This window comes from Zalophus californianus, chromosome 6, assembly GCF_009762305.2.
Source record: "Zalophus californianus isolate mZalCal1 chromosome 6, mZalCal1.pri.v2, whole genome shotgun sequence".
Lineage (NCBI taxonomy): Eukaryota > Metazoa > Chordata > Mammalia > Carnivora > Otariidae > Zalophus > Zalophus californianus.
This window is the reverse complement of record NC_045600.1, coordinates 134,696,230-134,714,438: the sequence shown is the minus strand read 5'-3', so window position 1 is coordinate 134,714,438 and position 18,209 is coordinate 134,696,230. Positions and strand designations below refer to the sequence as shown.

At 55.9% G+C, this 18,209-nt stretch overlaps 2 protein-coding genes across 4 annotated transcripts in view; one reads left to right on the top strand and one right to left on the bottom strand.

The window, feature by feature from the left end:
* Nucleotides 1-5,260, top strand: part of CHD2 (chromodomain helicase DNA binding protein 2) — a 117,835-nt gene extending 112,575 nt beyond the window's left edge. For 2 of the 3 annotated variants that reach the window (XM_035727930.1, XM_027569805.2), the window contains one exon: nucleotides 1,717-2,050. In XM_035727930.1, the coding sequence (XP_035583823.1) occupies nucleotides 1,717-2,050 (334 nt within the window). Of the gene's footprint in view, nucleotides 1-1,716 lie in introns of all 3 variants that reach the window. The other variant, XM_027569799.2, reaches the window with a different exon arrangement.
* Nucleotides 5,261-15,300: 10,040 nt separating this feature from the next.
* Nucleotides 15,301-18,209, bottom strand: part of RGMA (repulsive guidance molecule BMP co-receptor a) — a 44,386-nt gene continuing 41,477 nt past the window's right edge. The window contains exon 4 of the mRNA XM_027572769.2: nucleotides 15,301-17,738. Coding sequence (XP_027428570.2) covers nucleotides 17,016-17,738 — 723 coding nt within the window. The 3' untranslated portion in view covers nucleotides 15,301-17,015. The remainder of the gene's footprint in view (nucleotides 17,739-18,209) is intronic.

The following is an 18,209-nucleotide window of genomic DNA, read 5'->3' as shown; positions in this document are numbered from 1 at the left end:
AGCTGGTGAGAACAGGGCACTTGCGCCGCCAACCTTCCGGGTGGTTATTTCCTGGCCTTGGGTAGTTTCTTCACATGCACACCCTAAACGGTGTTCACCGAATCCCCAAGGGAAACCGTTTGCAGGTCTTTGAACTTCTTTCTGTGTGCAGAATTCTCTTTTGCGTTCCATCCTCTTGAACTCCAGCTGCCTTGGTTCTGCCCCTGCCTGCTAATTCTGGAAGTCTCCCTACCCCTGTGCTGAGGCCTGGAAACTGTCTCAAGGCAGTGCGGGGTTTATTATGAGCTTCGTCTCATTTGCTTTCCATCCCTCAGGGAATCACTGTTCTTTGTTTACCTGACATCTGGTGTCTTGAAAACCATTGTTCTATACATTTTGTCCCCTCTTTCTCTCTCTCTCTCTCTCTCATTTAATGAAGGGAAATTCACATAATATGAATTAACTATTTTAAAGGGAACAATTCAGTGACATTTAATACATCCACAATGTTGTGCAACCATCTCGGTCTCAAGTTCCAAACACCACCCCAAAGAACACCTCCATAACCATTAAGCATTCACTCCATTCTGCTGTCTCCTCAGCTCCTGATTGTTACCAATCTGTATTTTGTTTTTATGGATTTACTTCCCTTGGATATTTTGTATAAGTGGAATCATACAAGATGTGGTCTTTTGTGGCTGGATTCTTTGAACATGTAGCATCATATTTGAGTCTCATCCACATTGTAGCACATGCTGGTACTTCGTTTCTTTTCGTGGCTGAATAATACTCCATTGTAGTGTATTTTTTATCTATTCATTGATGGACATTCAAATTGTTTCCACCTTTGGCTCTTGTAAACAGTGCTCTGCGAACACGGGTGTAAAAGTATTTGTTTGAATACCTGTTTCAGTTATTTTGGGTATATGCCTAGGAGGGAATTTTTAGTTATATGGGAGTTCTGTGTTTGACTTCTCCACAGTGGCTGAAACATTTTATCCTCCTACTAGCAATGTACCAGAGTTGCCATTTTCCCACTTCTTTGCCAACGGGTACCTTCTGTGTGTGTGTGTGTTTGATTTGTTTTGTTAAAGATGTTCAACTTCTTTTCATGTGCTTAGTGGCCATTTGTAGATCTTTGGAGAAATGTTCGTGTCCTTTGCCCATTTTTGGAATTGGGTTGTTTGTCTTTTTGTTGTTGATTAGTACCAATTTTTTTCTAATAGGATAACAAGCAGTTTACTGTGGTGCTAATTAAAAATTTTAATATTCTTCACATATTGAGTCAATTTTTAAAATAATTTAATTAACCTTTCATTTATTGTTGACTGGGTTGATTGTGGCTTTTACTGTTACTAATAACTTCTCAAATAATTTCCGTGGCTCTTTTTCTCCTGGGCCAGGTTAAAGAATGTGAAAACGTTTGTAGATCTTGCCAGTTTTCCTGAAGGGAGTACGGCTTTACAAAGCCACCAGTGATTCAAGTTGTACTTGTTTCATTGCAGACTTGAGGCTTATGTCATTTCATAGGTTGTGTTTTGCCAATAACTGTAAAATAGCCCTTTGTTACTACTTCTGTGGGTTTTTTCCCCCCCAATTCCTAGTAATGTAAGCATTTGTAGACTCTCGAGTTCTTTGGAAGTGTCCTTGAATATGAGTGCATGAGGAAGAGCCAGTGGACGAAGAAGAAAGGGATGGGTTTGGTCTTTTCAGCTAATCCTTGCCTCTCCGTTTCAGGCACCATCATGACTCTAAGCGGAGGAGATCCGATGAATTTCGGCCTCAAAATTACCACCAGCAGGATTTCCGACGAATGTCTGACCACCGCCCCCCTATGGGCTACCATGGCCAAGGACCTTCGGACCATTACCGCTCTTTCCACACAGACAAACTGGGGGAGTATAAACAGCCCCTGCCTCCCCTGCACCCTGCAGTCTCAGACCCTCGCTCGCCCCCTTCTCAGAAGTCTCCTCACGATTCCAAGTCACCCCTGGATCACAGGTCTCCTTTGGAGAGATCACTAGAACAGAAAAACAACCCAGATTATAACTGGAATGTTCGGAAAACATAAAGGACAGCTGGGCAAGAAGGGGAGAGCAAGAGTCATTAAGCACCTGGATATTTTTGGTCTGATCCAGTAGGAGCCAGTTACCTAGACCAGCAAGCGGAGTTTCTGGACATGCTGCTGCTGTCAGCTTGCCGGCGGAAGGAGCACTTCAAGGAGTGGGGGCCTTTCACTTGGTCCAGCTTGGGTTTGGGTCGCCACTCCTGCACTTTGACACCCCATCCCATTCCAGCCTGGTTCTGGCCTGTCACTGCGATGGGTGCTAGGAGGAAGAGGTGACTTTTGTGTATGTACCAGCTTCGTGGGCTGTATTTCCCCAGGGAAGGAAGACAGGCTCTTAGAGTCATGAGTATTTTGTCGCCGGGGTCCGTGCACCCTGAGCCTGGGTGCGGTGGGCTGGGTAGGAGCGTGTGTGTGCAGGCTGCCGGGACCTGCTGGGACGGCACACGATTTGCTTCACTGTGACGTGACGGATGCTGCTGATGGGGAGCGGGGCATGGGTCTCGCCAATGGGACTTGAAGGGGAGCAGGTACGCTCCTCAGACGTGTTCTTGGGAGAAACCTCACACTCGGGCCTCAGCCTGACACCTGTGTTGCCGGAGGACAGAGGGGAAGAGCTTCCCCAGCGGCCCCTTCCCGACCAACACTAATTTTTCCCACACTATCTGTATATTTCAGAGGCTTGGTCTCCAGAGTAGGCTGCCTCCGCCCTGGTGCCAGGGAAGCCAGGGCCTGCTTGGTAGACTCCTGAGTACTGTGAGTGGGGCAGCACTGGCATTGGTGTGGGTCTTCAAGCTTGGTTGAGAGTGGGCTGACAGCGGGGCTAGGGTGGGGGCAGTGAGGCCAGGGGCTCGGAATCCCTGGTGGATTTCTGATCCTGGGATGAGAAGTGTCAGCCCAGGGCCCAGGGCGGAAGGGGAGGCTTGCTGCTGGCAGGTGCCCAGGTGCAGGTGGGGAGCGGGTTCTGGGGGAGGGGGGCTCTGGGTGTTGTGCCCGCTCCGTCTCTGCAGCTGCCTCGTAGTGACTTTAGTTCCCTTCGTGCAGCGTGAAGAAGTAGATGGCGCGTGGCACACGTCTGCTGACCCCGTGTGGCGGGTGGGCAGGTGAAGCTCAGTGACCTGTGGGGAACAGGGTCCCACAGCTAGTCGGACATGAGTAGAATTGAACTCTGGTGTTTTTTTAGAATGAGATCAAAGAAAGTATAAACCTAAGTTAAAGTTTTTGCAAACTAGGAAGCCCCCAAGGACAGGGGACTGCGCTGACAGAGTCCTGCCAGGGTTGAACGGAGTCAGAAGGCAAGTTGGTTGCACCCACTTCATCAGGCTCCTTTCGTTCTGATACTGGGCCTTCCGTTTTATTCATTTTAGATATCACCAGTATTGTTTGAGTATCCAAAGGCCTTTCTGGATGGAATAACTGACTTGAACCTACACCGTGCCTAAATGTGTCCAGGCTCAGAGCTGGTGAAAACCTTCCCATTGGGCACGCACAGGGTTAAACTCCCTGAACTAACCTGTGAGGACTTCATAAAATGATCATCACTTACTTGCTGGTACCCTGGGAAGCACCATTCATGCCTTTACTAAGAAATCCTCAAGTCCCAGCACCCCAGTGGAGCACACATGGCTTTGGTGGGTCATTGCTGCTTGCTGTACGCAGCATCCTGGGGCTGGCCAGGGGTGAGTTCCGGAGCAGACTCTGGGTCCTCACAGCTCGTGTTGGGAGCTTAGTGGTCCTTGTCCCATCCTTACTCATCTCCTCATGGTACTAGCGTTGCTCAGCGTGGGCTCATAGTGGGGCAGCAGGCCCGGGGCACAGCCCAAAGGAATGCATAGGCGCCCCTGGCCACAGTCATCCCACTGTGACTGCTCTGTGAGAGTCACCGCTTTGGCCACCACCAGCTTAGCTTCTTGCTGACAGTACTGACACTACCCTGTGTCTTCCTTGCCCAGGCCAAAGAGGAAGGCTAGGTTGGCTTGCCTGGTCCTTTGGGATGGGGGGGGAGGGATGAGCCCCAGCATGTCTCTCCCCTGGGAAGTCAGGCTGTGTCCTCTGGGAGGCACGGCGTCACCCTTCCCTTACAGGAGGCCCTGAATTTCAAAATTCGGCAAGGGTGATTTTCTCTGAAGTTGGTAGGAGATGTGAGTTATTCCCAAAGATGTCTCATCATGAAGAAAAAGGAACTTCCTTTTGTTTACATTCAGGACTTTTAGTGCCATATGATGTAGCAAAAGGCAATATTCACCAGATCAGTGTTAAATTGATTATAAAATTACAGTATCCCCATAAAAGCAACTATTTTAGGTGTTGAAGTATGTTTGAAGACTGGGTTGGGAAAAAGGCATTTCCTCATTGACCTGAATCAGTATATTGTATGCTTTTATCACAAACACATTTGCACAGGTAGGAATTCTCTCCCTTGTGGATGGGGTAAACTGCCCCAGGAATTGGCGAGGGTGGTATTGTGCAGAGCCTGGCTTTGAAGGATTTAATGATTGGGTAGAAACAGCAGGGGTTGAGGAAGAGGGTGGGGAGTTAGCATCACCTGAGATCTGAGTAAGAAATACCCTGCACAAGGATGCCGTGAAAGTCCAGGCATGGCACTGTGGTTTTTTCAGAGACTGGAGAGAAACAGCTAGGCCCTCCGCAGAGCCTGATCTGATGGCCCCTGCGCGCCCCCCCCCCCCCCCCGGCCCCGTCATTCCTTTAACCCTTCCACGGGAAACCAGAACACTTCTCACATCGTGCTGCAGACATTGTAGCCTGATGCCCGAGAGCTGCGTCAGGACGTGCGGTGCACACGTGATTCAGTTATGAATTCACACAGGGACACTGGAATCCTACAGACCAAAATCCACTCGTCAGCAGGAGCGGTGGCCCGGGGCCCAGCGCCAGTGGTCTTCCGGCTTGTTTGAGGGCTGCCGTGTCGGGCGGAGAGAGCCAGGCCAAGGGTCCAGGCTGCTTTAGTCCGTCCGTACCCCACACGTTTGGGGAACGGGTGGTTTTTCTTTATTGTAAAATTGTGGACTTTTAAAACCTGTTGACTAAACAGTAATTAATTTATATTTGTGAAAAATGCCACTGTCCTAGTGATTTCTGATGTAAATAATGTTGTTTATATAGTATGTATTAAATTTTCCTACATTGTAAAACTGCTGTACTTTTGATTCTTGTATATTAAAAAGTGTTACTAAGGATTTTTAGAATCGGGCGAACACTGTTACGTTGCGTGGCGTCGGCGTGAACTCTTGACTGGCTGCACCCCTGGCTCCTGCCTTCCCTTGGCCGCTGGGTCCTTCAGACTGCTTGCTGGCTTCTGAAATGGAGCCTCTTAAAAGTCTCATCGTTTTTCCTTCCGGCACCAGCTGTGGTGTTGGGCCGGGGACCTGACCACCGCAGGTTTCTGAGATTGTCCCTGAGCAGCCCCCGCCGCGGGTAACAGCCCCTAGCCGAGCAGCTGGAGTCCTCAGCCCGCGTCCCTGCACCGGGCGGGGTGAGGAGGGTTGAGCCGGAGGAGCTGCAGCCCCTGATGGAGCAGAGCCTCCCTTAGCTTCCCTCGTTGCTGGTGCCGGGGATGGAGCCCAGGAGCCCGGGAAGGTGCATTTGAAGACCCGTGTTGTCCCGCACCGCCCCCTATCCAGAGGAAGTGAAAACACTGTGTCTGCCGGCCTACTGCCTTGAGGGTAATTTAACAGTTGGGTTATATATTCATGAAGGGGGAAAAAAGGCATTTTATAATGGAAACATTGACACAAATGTTAACTCTAGCAATTTGGCACAGGGGCAGGCTCAGCCCTTGCGAGGCCCAGACAGAGGAAGCGTGGCACAGCCCGCGGGTGGAGATCCCGTCTGAGTAGGAGTTGGAGGAGTTTGCCAGACCCAAGGGGTTTTGCTAGTACTTTGGGGACTGCAAAACCAAACTCTGATCTTTGCAAAGCTCTTAATTCTTGATACCAAATAAACCCGTGTGTTTGCTCAGTTAGCTCCTGTGACTGTCAGCCCCGGAGGCTTGGTGGCAGGGGCCCTCGCTCATCCTGGTCTGGGCGGGAAGGAGAGGCTGGGATTCGTAGCGCCTAGAGTTCTTGAGTCAAAGACTCAAGAGTCGAGGGTTCTTCCTGCTGATAACTCGATAAACCAACTAGCAATCGTGTTGCAACTCACAGCTCGGCTGGAACCGCTTTGGGAAACTTTAAAGCGCTGCAATAATCAGCTTATGATTTACAATAGCAACGCGGCTTCTAAACCCATGGCTGCCAAGAAGCCTGCCTTTTACTGGAAGAAGCAGGCCCCGGCCCCCTCCCTGCTCCCTGGCGGGCCTCGCACATCTGGCATCAAAGCAAGTCCTCCTCAATTAGCACCAACAGAAGGTCACTTATTGAAACATAAGGCCCTGCAGTTTGCCAGACGGGTCTGGACTCGGGATTCTAACCTGTGGCTCTTAAAGGAGCAGCACCAGGTCTACCTTCGAGGCCCCGTCTTAGCGCCCGCCCTGCGCCGGCCCTGCCCGCCACATCTTGAGGCTGGAATCCCGCTCGGCCCGTTGCCTCCCAACCTGCCTGTGTATTTGTTCTGTTCCCTGCCTTGGGGAAGAGACGGAGCCCGACCCAATAAAAACTCTTGGTGCTGTATAAATCAGGCCCCTCATGGTGCTGGGGGACCCCCCCCTCCTTAGGCTCGAGGGCTGGGTGTTTCCCGGTCGGTTGTGTGGCCATGAGATCTGGTTTTGTGCGGGAACACGGGCGAGTCTGCGACCTGCAGGCTTTCCCCCTCAAAAGCAGGCAAAATATTCCCCTGCTTGGGGCCAGCTGCCCCATGGAGGGTTCGCACTTGGTATCTTTTTCTTAAAATTTTTTGTGACCCAAAAGGGGATTGTCATTGCTACAGCGTGGTCTGCGCTGACCCTGTGCACCATGGTGGCCTTGGGGGGGCCCGGGGGGTCTACAGGGGGCTGGCAGGAAGGGCGTGCGTTGTCTCCCTTCGGCCACTCCCTGTGTGCAGTTGGGCAGGTGGCCTGCGCATCTTCATTTGCACACGAAGGAGCTGGCTTCTCGGGTTCACGTGGTTTTACCAGGAGAGCGCGGTGTTAGCTAAAGGCCTGTAAACCGCCCCCTAAGACCTACCCAGAGGGAGACAGTGTTCACCAGTCCCTGCTGGGAGGGCAGAGGATGGGGACACTGAGGAGGGCACCTGCCCAGCCCAGAGGGCAGCCCCAGCTTAGCATTCGGCCCCAGCAGCCGTCAGCCCAGAACCTTCCAAGACCAGCAGGGCTGCTCCTCTCGGATCCCAGCTCACTGGAGGGGCCCAGGAAGAGGGCTCTCTCTAGGAGGAGATTAAACCCCGGTAGGAAGGCCCAGCAGGGAGCTCACAGTGCCGTGGGGACTAGACAGTCACAAGAGAGAAAGTTTTTCCCTTGACCAAGATTTGAGCGCCTCCCGTGGGCCAGGCCCTGTTCTGGAAGCTGGGGACGCACATTCAGCAAACCAGGACGGGGGGCCCCACCCTCTGAGCTGAGGGTTGGCAGGGCACACCTAGACCCAACAACAGGACAAAATGTCACTTAAGTGCCAAGAAAAGAGGAGATGGGCATAGGGACGGGGGGGACGGTCGGGGAGGCATGGGTCTAGGAAGGGGACAGAGCTGGGTTTGAACCAGCCGGCCTTCTCGGGCTTACTCTCCCTCTGCGAGCCGCAACTACAGAAGTCGCGTAAACGGAGTTTGCCAGGCTCTGGTGGAACGAGTAAGGTCACTGAGGGTGGGTGAGATAGGCTTGGCACCTGTCGTCCTCAGAGGGCGGTGTTGAGACATCCTCAGGCCCAGCGGAGACCACTCCGGCCACCAGAGCTGGGGGCCTACCCCTCGTGTTTGGAAGAGGGGCAGTTAGTTCTTATTCCTTCCCGGACTGAGGGTCCTGAGTGAATGTGGTTCTGGAATCTTCCTGCAGGGGGCAGCAGATTTCCACAAACAGCCTGCCTTGCGGCCAACACTTAAGTTTACAGAACCCCCAGGAGAGGCTCCCCGTCACTCCTCTGGCCTGGCGGGCGGCCTCCCTTGGCCGCAGAGCGCACGCGGGAGCCAGGGGCGGGGAGCCACCTCACCCCTGCAGGAAGTGTGACACGGGATGGGGGAGAGGAGAGGCGGCGGGACGAGGCCAGCCTCACCTGCTCCAGCCGCTGGAGGCCCGGGCGGGGGCGGGGTTGACCGGCCGTGGCCCCGCCCTCTCCGTCCAGGCGGCCCCTGATTCACTGACACAATGGTTGGGGGACGCGCGGGTTCCTGCTCCTTCGGGGTCCGGCCTCGTCCCCCTCTCCCCTCCGTGTGGCCGCCAGAGGGACGTCCCGAGCCACAAGGCCCAGGCATCACTGTAGCTCCCCCGACCCTCCGCTTAGCTCTAAGCTCCCTGGCTTGGGGCCAAAGCCCTCTGTGACCTGCCCTTGCTGGTCATTCTCCGGGAGGCCCCCACCTGCTCATGCATCCTCTTGCAGATACTCGTTGCAGAGCTTGGTCTCCAGGCTTTGGTCCCTCTAGCCCCTCCATTACCTCCCCCTGCCTGACGAATCTCCTTCATCTCCAAGATGCAATTCAAGCGTGGTTTCCTCTGAGCAGCCTTCTCGGCCCCTGCTGTTCCCGTTTCCGTTCCCGTCTGTCCCTGCCCTGCGCCCACAGATGCCATCAGAGCCCCGGCCCACCCTGGTGCCTCCACTTTGTCACAGCTGTGGCCTCCGCGTGGGCCATGGGGGGGCTGGGCTTGGAGCCGTGTCTTGTGAGATGCCCAGAGAAGGGGCCCTGGGGGGCTGAGCAGGCGGGGGCTCAGACCAGGGTTTCCATTTTGATGAACATTTTAAAGAAGTAATTTCAGCAAACCCTGGATCATTTGGAAGAGTGGGAAGGAGAAAAGAACCCAGGACTCTAGGGTTGTATCGGAGCCAAGGGGTCAGTGCTCCTTACCCAAGGGGACAGGGGGACGCACGGTGACAGGTCTCACAGGGTCCAAAGAGTGAAAAGTAGAGGGGACCCGAGTCACTCCCTGGCATCAATGACGGGGGCCTGGACAACCCCACCTTCATCACATGGTTTTGTAGTTTTGTTTGGGCTTGATTAGTAAAAGTGTCTGAGTTTTATGGTTGAAAGGAGCTATAATTACAATTTATTACAATTAAGAATTTATATTTAGCCTCATGAATGATAAAAACTCCAGCCATGGAGGAAGGGCCTGGAGAAATATTGGCCCCTGGAAGGGGTCTGAACATTCGCCAGGTATGTTTGGGGACCCTGAGCTGTTGGTGGCCTAGACTTGAGAGTAAATGAAGCCACATGGGGGGATGCACCTGTGAGCAGAGACCATCATCTGCTGATGGCTACTGGGGGTTGAGCTCTGGGCCCAGCCCATTGCTTTCTTGTATTTTAATAATCTCGTCTTCATAAAGGCTAGGAGGCCTCGAGACTTCAGGTCACACATCCAGGAGAGTGTTAGAACTTGGCCTCCACCCCAGCTCCTCCCACCTCTCAGGGCCACCTTGTCACTGCCTCTTTCAGTGGCTTCCTCCACCGTCACCCAAGCACCTTTGCACCCGTGTCATCGTGTTCCGGCAGGCCCTGTGACTCAGTCCTAATCCTTCCTGCAGGGGTGAGGTGGGGGATGCTGCTGTTGTCCTGTAATGCCCAGGGGAGAGGGGCCCTGGCCCTTACCTTGGCATTTGGTTTCTGGTGGTCCAGGCCCCCAGCCCTAGACCTGAAGGCCACCCGCGAGCCCTGCGAACCAAGCCCCCTCTCTTGGATGGAGCCTGGGCTTCAAGCCACCTGAACTTCAGGAGGGAGGTGGCCAGAAGGGGGCTCCACCATGATAAATCAGCGCTTGGATCAAATACTTGGCAGGGTGCCTGACACATGGCAGGTGGCCAAAAAACGTAGCTGTCATGCTGGGGTGACTCCAGTCCCCATTAAAATGGGGGTGGGGTCTACAGCAGCAGCTGGATCATGTCTGGGATTGCTAAGAAGGCTTGTTCCCCCACCTGGGGAAGCTGATGACCACCCCTGGACCATGCTGACCCACCCTGGCGCCGTCTCCTTCTGGAACCCTAAGCCTCTCAGACTTCAGATCTGAGGGATCATCTCTCCCATCCTTCCTCTCTTCAGGGTCCAGGTTTGAATTCCCTCTACTCACCCAGCCTCCCGGCCGTGGTCTAACCTCACTCCCTGCTAACCCAGGACCGAACCCTGGATTGACTTCACCGAGCCCCTTCTCCGCCCTCGAGGGAAGAGTAGGTAGGTGGCATGGGTGTGGGTGTTCATCTGGAAACTAGGCCATGGCATCTGCCTTCTGGGGTGTCATGAAAATTGTCAAAGCAACTGCAAGACTCAAGGTCAGGGTCGTAGGTAGGTGTTCGCTCTTCAGGAGGAGAGAGTGGGGGAGGTGCTGTGATTGTGCCCTCCTGGTGGAGGTAGCTGACACTGAGAATGAGGTTGCATCTCACGCCTGCCACACGGTGAGTAGGTTTGACCACCACTTTAAACAAAACAAACGCATCAGGCCTTAAGCGGCCTCTGTCTGGTTCCTGCGGGAGGGAGGCATGAGGTGAGCAGGAATGGGTTCGAATGCGAAGAATCCATGAGCGGTCCCAGTGTTCCTCTGGACAAGGTGATGTGGCTGCCTTGGCCTTGGGGTCTAGGCTGCCTGGGACGGCGTCCCCTGATCCCAGAAACACCCCCACCACGCCACGCCTTGTACGCGCGCTCCTGCCATCTCTTAATTAAGTCCGTTCTGCTGGGGGCCTTCCTGAGAGTGTTCCTTTCTGTTCCTCTCCTTCAGGGCGTAGATCTGGGTCACAGGCAGGAAGTGATCAAATGGTCAAAAGTGCAGAAAGCCCGGAAGGATGGGGAAGGTAGCTGAGGGGAAGCTGATGAAACAGGTAGTGGGGTTCTTGGCCCACAGATTCGGGGGGGGTGGGGCTGATTCCCCAGGGAAAATGGGGGCCTCCATGGAATTAGAGGTCCTTAGACTCCTGCTTAGGGCGTGTAGGGTTCCCACCGACCCCTGGCCAGAACACCAAACTTCTCCAGCCAAGGTGGGAGCTGGACAAAGAACTCTTCAATTGTTTCAAGAGTTGGACAAGTAAGGCTAATCAGACCAAAGAGATGTGATTTCTGGAGCATCTCTGAGAGATGAACCCATGGCACAAAGTAGGGTCCCTGCCCTTAGTGTCTGGTGGGAGAGACCCGCGTGTGAGGCTAGAGGGTGGGATTGTCCCGATCTCAGTCAGCCTGGGAGCAGGAAGGGCCAGGGGCCTGCCTAGCGTGCTGGAGCTTTCCCCTGGACACCGGCTCAGGCAGTGAGCCCACGAAGGCTGTGTGACCCAGTGGGATGAGAAGCGGAGGGAGTGGATGCTTGTTGGGGTGTAAGGCTTGCTTGGGGCGTGCTCCCTATATTGTTATTTCTTGCACCAGTCTTCCCAAGCATCCCTGCAGGGGGGCCACCACATTCCTTGTGCAGACAAGGATACTTAAGTCCCGGGTCACGCAGCCAGCAAGAGGCAAGTCCAGGAACGGGACGGGCCTCCTTCTAGCCCACAGAGGCTCCTGCACACCAGCCAGTAGCTGTGGGGAATCGATAACGCCCCTCCCAGGGGTTCCTTGCTATTCTTTGAATTTTCCGTTTTACAATTTTAATATCATTTTCCCCATCACGATCAGAACTTTGGTCCCTGCCTAATTTGGTATTTGGGGTAAGGCCCCATCTTGGGGAGCCCAGCTGTCCTTTTCCAAGCATATGGCCTTGGGCCCCCCTGAGGTGTGGGGCTCCTGAGATTCTCTGCTGGAGCGTGGCCTTGGGACTAGCCACCAAGTGACATCTGCCAATCTTACTAACCACAGCACTGCAACCAGCTTGTTCAAGGACAACACCTTCCCTTTGTCCTGGGAGCTCCTTTTATGAGCCCTGCGCTCTGTAAACATTTGGTCCTGGGCAGTGTACATCATTTAATTTAAGTTTGAAAGACAATCCAGGGGCGCTTGGGTGGCTCAGTCTGTTGAGCATCTGACTCTTGGTTTAGGCTCAGGTCATGATCTCAGCGTCAGGGGATGGAGGCCACCCACCGGCTCTATGCTTAGCGGGGAGTCTGCCTGAGATTCGCTCTCTCCCTCTCCCTCTCCCTCTGCTCCTCCCTACGCTCAAAATAAAGAAATAAAATCTATGATAATGATAATAATAATTAAAGACAACTCAGCTGCATGTGGTTTCCACTGTGTCCCAAAGTAAAATTTTGATTTCTGTGTCCTAGACGCGCTCCTCCGTGGCTCAGTGAGTGGCGCCACAGTTTACCCAGGCGCTCAGCACCCACCCCTGGTTCTCCCACTCGCAAACCCGGCCTGCAGCTCCATCGTGTTATGCCCCGAAGTGGGTCATTCGTGGCACCTCCGGCACCCCCCCCATCCCACTTCTGACTAACTCCGTGCTGGAGCGCCCGGCTTCCTCTTTCTCCCTGGAAGGATTCCATTAAAACCCAAGCTGGACACCTCCCGCCCCTGCTCACGGCGGCAAACGGCCTCCTCTGGCAGCTGGAACAAAACGTCGTCTCCGACCCTCGCTGGTGGGCCTGCAGTGCTCCCTCCGGCCGCTCGGCAGCCTCACCTGGACCCCGGTCCGTGCGCTCAGGGCGTCCAGTCCCATAGTTTCCTGCTGCCCCTCAAACGCCGCCGCTGGCGGGCCAGGCCCTCTGCCCAAAAGGGTCTCCACCGCTCTTTGCCTGGCCCGTCCCCCAAATGCACGCAGCTGATCTGCTCAGAGGTCCCCCCTTCCCCCCCACGCCCACCCCGCCGGATGAAAGCTCCTCCCCACCCTCCTCCAGTCCGGGTGGGTCTCTCTCTCTCTCTCTCTCTCTGAGGAGCCCGCGTCCCTTTCCCCTGCAGTGCTTGTCCCCCGGGGACATCCGATCGGGTCACTGTGTACTGACCGGTCTCTCCAGCGAGAACGCAGGAAAGTCTGTCTGTGGGGACTCGGCCAGACGCCCCCAGCACAGGCGGCCCGGAAGGAGTTAGCGCTTGAATGCAGAGCATGCGCCGTTGCCAAGGGAAGCGACCGCCATCTTGGGTGGCCTCGCGGTGCTGCTCAGGGGCCCATGTGCGAGGCAGTGTATGAGCATGAGCTCGTTGCATTTTTATAATGACCTCGGGAGGGAGGGACTCATAATTCCTTGTTACAAATAAGGACTCCAAGGCTCCAAAAATCCAAAGGAGACCACACAACTAGTGACGGGCAGAGCCAGTTTGGACGCCAAGCGGGCCTGCAGCCCGAGACCAAGTGCTGCGCCCCCCCCCGCCCCGCTCCACGGGGCTCCCTGGCATCACTGATGAGCCCCAGTCACGCCTGGCTCGGATGCGTCTCTGCGCAGGGGTCCCGGTGAGGGTTTTCACCCCAGAATTTGACCCCTTCGTTATGAATGACCCTCATGGGTGTGTTGCTAGCAGCCCTTTCCCTCCTCATGAATTCTGGTTGGCCACACAAAATCTCCAAGAGCTTCTGCCACACATCAGAGTGCTGGGGTGCAGCGAGGGGAGACGCACCTCCATCTGCTAATGCTTTTACCTCCAGGCCGGCTGGCCCGCACGCATCTCGCTGGCAAAGGAGGCTGCTCCAAACCCAGCCGGCAGTGCAAGATGAAGCCACTTCTTGGGGATCATTTAGCTCAAGACTCCGTGTTCCATATTCATGATGAAATGCAAATTTCCATGTTCATGGGCTACTAGTAGCATGGTACTGGGAAAGAGTTCCAGCTGGTTAAGTTTAGGGTCCTGAACGAATTCCAAACCAAGAATATTCTCTGGCAAGTGCCGCAGCATTTTCATCTGATGGTGAACGGGATTTTTTTTAGTTTCAATCCTGTGTGCCCTGGCTTCTCCATCATCGGTTCTTCCGCGCTGGTCAAGTGCCAGAGGCTCTGCTGCCTCCGTGGCGCCTCCCCTGTGAGTTATTCCAACCCCGGCTACTACTGAGAGAGAGAGAGAGAGAGAGAGAGAGAGGCCTACCCGCCTGACAGTTGGGGCAACAAGAGAAGATGTGTAGGTATGTTCGGACTCATTTTGTCCCTTCCAGTCTGCTGCTACCTGCCAATGACCGGAATCTCATGCTCCCTCTGGGAACCTGGGTTCTAGAAGGTTCTCCCTTCCTGCCTTTGACCTTCTTCTTCGGTTTGGATGGGTTACATGCTCACTCTCTGGATTCCTGCCCTCGCCAGCCTTTCAGCTTACCCCCCTCCCAAGCTCCCAGGGTCTGTGTGGCTCTCTCCCCTCTCCTCCCACCCACAGCCTCACTCAACCCCTCCTGCCCTGGGAAAACAGGGATACCAGCCCTGGCACACTCGCTGTGTGCCAGGCCCTGTCCTGAGTCCTTTACAGGAATTAACTCACCGATTCTCCCAACAACCGTATGGGATAGGCACTCCCTACCTTACAGAGGAGGAATCAGAGGCTCAAGAGAGGTTAGGTGACTTGCTCAAGGTCACAGGGCTAGGAAAGGGGAGAACCCGGGATGTGGCCTGGCTTAACGGTGCTGCTATTCCCCCTTATGACATTTGGTGTTAAGAGCAGGCCCAGACAGGACAAAAAAGGACCTCTTGGGTCTGCCCTGCCAAGGACCCTAGGCAAATCAATTCATCTCTCCGAGCCTCTGTTTCTTTGTCTGTAAAATGGGCATGAATTTGTTCTTGACTCATCGAGTGGTTTTTAAGAGGTGAAATGTGATGACAGCTAGTAGGGAACCTGGCTCCAAGCAAGTTTTGATCCCCTTTGCGGAGCCATCACTCTGGCCCTGGGCTGTGTGAGCAGGAGTAGCCACAGTCCCAGCTCTAGGGCTCCTAGATTGACGGGGGCAGCCGACACGGCATCATCCTGAGTCTGAGGCCACCCCACCCAACCTCTTGCCCCCCACCCCCTTCATGTCCCTCTGCCATGTGGCCATCATCTGTCCCCAAAACTGTTCCAGCCTCACTGGGGCAAGAACACTTGGAGCCCTCAAGCCCCATAAGGAGAAAAAATAATTTTAGAGAAGTAGGGAGCTTCCGTTAAATGGCTTCACGGCCCACAAGTGTCCGCAGCTCCCCTTCACGTGCGCACACACATGGGCTAGCTGCGCCCGGACGTACACACCGTCAGGGGCCTTCCCCCCATCGAAGCCAACCCTCCACCCCTCCAAAGGAGCCAGTCTATTCAGAAAGCAAATTCCAACACGCAGTCCAAAAGAAAATAACAAAACAAAAAAACCCCCAAACTTTACTTGCATTTAGCCGTTAATAAATAATTTACAATATGTACATGCGGTGACACTCTACACAGGTCGCAGACACAAGGACGCAGTGAGGGGTCCCCACTTCCAAGCAGAACGCGATCAAACACAACCAAAATAAAGTGCTTCACTTTTTACTTCCAACACAGGGACCATCTAAAAACCAGCAGGGCGGCCGGGGCCCGAGCCTCCTACCTGCCTGCCCTGGGGTCGGGCAGAGAAAGGGGACCTCTTGGAGGGGAGGCGGGGAGCCTCCTGCGCCAGTGTATGAGAGGTCCCTGGGGAACAGCAGAAGGGCTGCCCCGAGACCGAGACCGGAGGGCTGGGACAGTGCTGGGCTGTGGGAACCGCCCTCCGGCCCCTTTTGCGCGTGGAGCCTGGCTCGGTTCTCTGGGACAGCAGCGGAGGCGGGACTGGTTCAGGGCTCCTCGGATGGGCAGCCCGGGCTGGCCGGAGGTGGGCGCCAGGGCTCTCAGCGGCAAGCCCCCTCTCCTGGCTGTGTGGCCACGGGCTTAAGGGAGGGGACTCGAGGGACAAGACCAGCCAGGGATGCTCGGGGCTGAGAAGCTTGCAGACCCTGTTCCTCTCCCCAGCCTGCAGACGTGGGTGGACTGGTGGGGAGCAGGGCTCTGGGGGGCAGGTCAGGGGAACGAAGAGGATCAGGGCAGGCCAGCTGGCCCTGTCCATTGCGCCTCCTGCCCACGCCCTGCAGCCCAAGCTCCCCTGCCCCGGGGCTCTTGCCACCTGCCAGAAAGAAGGCAACAGAAAGCAAGGGGTACTTCTGTTTCAACGTTTAAGAAATGAGGACGTGACCTCCTAAGCACGGGGCGGGGGAGGGAAGGAGCCCGAGAGGAGCATGGGAGCCCGTGAGCGGCGTTGCTCAGACCTCGTGCTGACAGCCCCTGCTGACCCAGCTGCCCGCTTGGAGGCAGGGGCCTGCTAACCCGGGTGGAGCAGGGACCCGGCAGCCAGGCTGCGCGCCGGAGTCTCTCCTCGGCTCACAGGCAGGCCACGGCAGGAGGGCACCAGGCGGGCACAACCTTTGGGTCAAGGATGACAATTTGCTAAAGATGCCGAGCAGCCCCCCAGAGTCGTCCTAAGGCCCGAGGGGAAAGGAGGCCCCGCCTGGGGGGGGGGTCCAGCCTCGCGGATGCCTCAGCCCCTCAGCTTAGTGTGTGCGAGTGTGCTCGTGTGAGTGTGTGTGCGTGTGGCGGGCACGGGCAGCGGTCGGCTGGGCCTGTTTCAGTGCATTGCGGGGGGGCGGGGCGGGGAGGAGCTCGACTCTGATCAATCCCAGTGTCTCTGGCAGGGCAGGGGTGGGGGGGCTTCGGCCTGAGGGGCTCTGTTTTGCACATTCACACTGTGGGGCAGGTGGAGGGGAGCGGCTCCCCCCTCACACAGCTCAACTGTCACAAACATCACAGCACCAGTCACCACGACCTCTCACGGCCCCCTGACGGAGGGGGCGGGGTGGGGGGGGAGAGGCCACCCCCTGCCCCAGCCCTTGCCAGCACACAGCCCAGGGCAGCTCTGAGGTAACCGTCCATAGCCCGCCGGCAGCGGCTGCCTCCTCTCCTGACCCCTGCAGACCCTGCAGGGCCTTTCCCCCCCCCCCCGCCCCCATCCCCCCACCCCTGCCGGCCCAGCCCTCCTGCAGCCGCCCACTGGCTCAGGGACGGGCAGCCGCCCCTCTCTGCCCTACACGGCCACAGCCTCCAGGAAGGCGGGGAGCAGGGCGAGGAGCAGCAGGCTGCCCAGGAGGGGCCGGGGGGCGGGGGGCAGTCCCGCGGCGGCTGCCCGGCCCGGCGGCTCCCGAGTCCTCTCGTACAGGTGCAGCCTGTCTTTGTTGGAGTGCAGCATCTTGACGTCCTCCAGGGCGTAGTAGGCGGCCAGCGTGAAGTTCACGTCGCCCGTGGTGAGCAGGTCGAAGACGCAGGCCTGGTAGTAGAGGTCCTCCACGGGCAGTTTCTCCTTGCACTTGGCCACGGCCGTCTCGTACGGGAAGGTGTCCGGGGCCGCGGGCGCGGGGCTGGCGGCCTCTGGCCTGTGCGGGCGGGGGCCCTCGGCGTTGGCGCGGAAGGCCTGGAAGTCGATCTGCTGGTTGAGGGGGCAGCCCCGCAGGCAGAGGTACAGGCCCTGGCTGTCCCGGTCCTCCACGGCGTTGACCACCTCCTCGGGCATGCGGACTGCGAACGTCAGGTAGCGGCCCACCTGGCGCACCACGATGGTGGTGCCGATGTACTTGGCCTGGATCTCCACGTGCTGGCCTGACACCTTCTCTGTGATCTTCAGGCTGTTGGCCCCGTGCTTGTCCCCGCCGTTCTTGGAGCCGTCGGCGAAGGCGGCGGGGAGCTCGTCCATCTCCGCCTGGTACACCTTCTGGTCCACGCACTCCTGGAAGTTCTTGAAGATGATGGTGAGCTGCAGGGAGGAGGGGGAAGGGGACGGAGAGAGGGGTTTAGCGGTGCCGAGATGGTGATGCAGGGCAGGCCCAGCCCATGCTGGCGATGCTGGGGGCGGGAGGAGCCCCCATGATGCCCCAAGCCGTCCCTCCCCATTTTGGTCACCTTTTGGTGCCACCTGCATGATTATGCACTTAATCTTTTTCTTTAAAACAACTTGTTTTACTCTAGGACAAAGGGGAAAAAAGAAGAGAGAGACAAACCAAGAGACAGACTCTTAACTGTAGAGGACAAACAGATGGTTCCCAGAGGGGAGGTGGGTGGGGGGGGTTGGCGGAAACGGGATGGGGATGAAGAGCACGCTTATCCTGGTGAGCGGGAGGAACGTACGGGACTGTTGAATCCCTACAGTGTACGTCTGAAATTAATGTTACACTGTATGCGAACCATACTGGAATGAAAAACTTAGTAAAAAAAAAAAAAAAACACA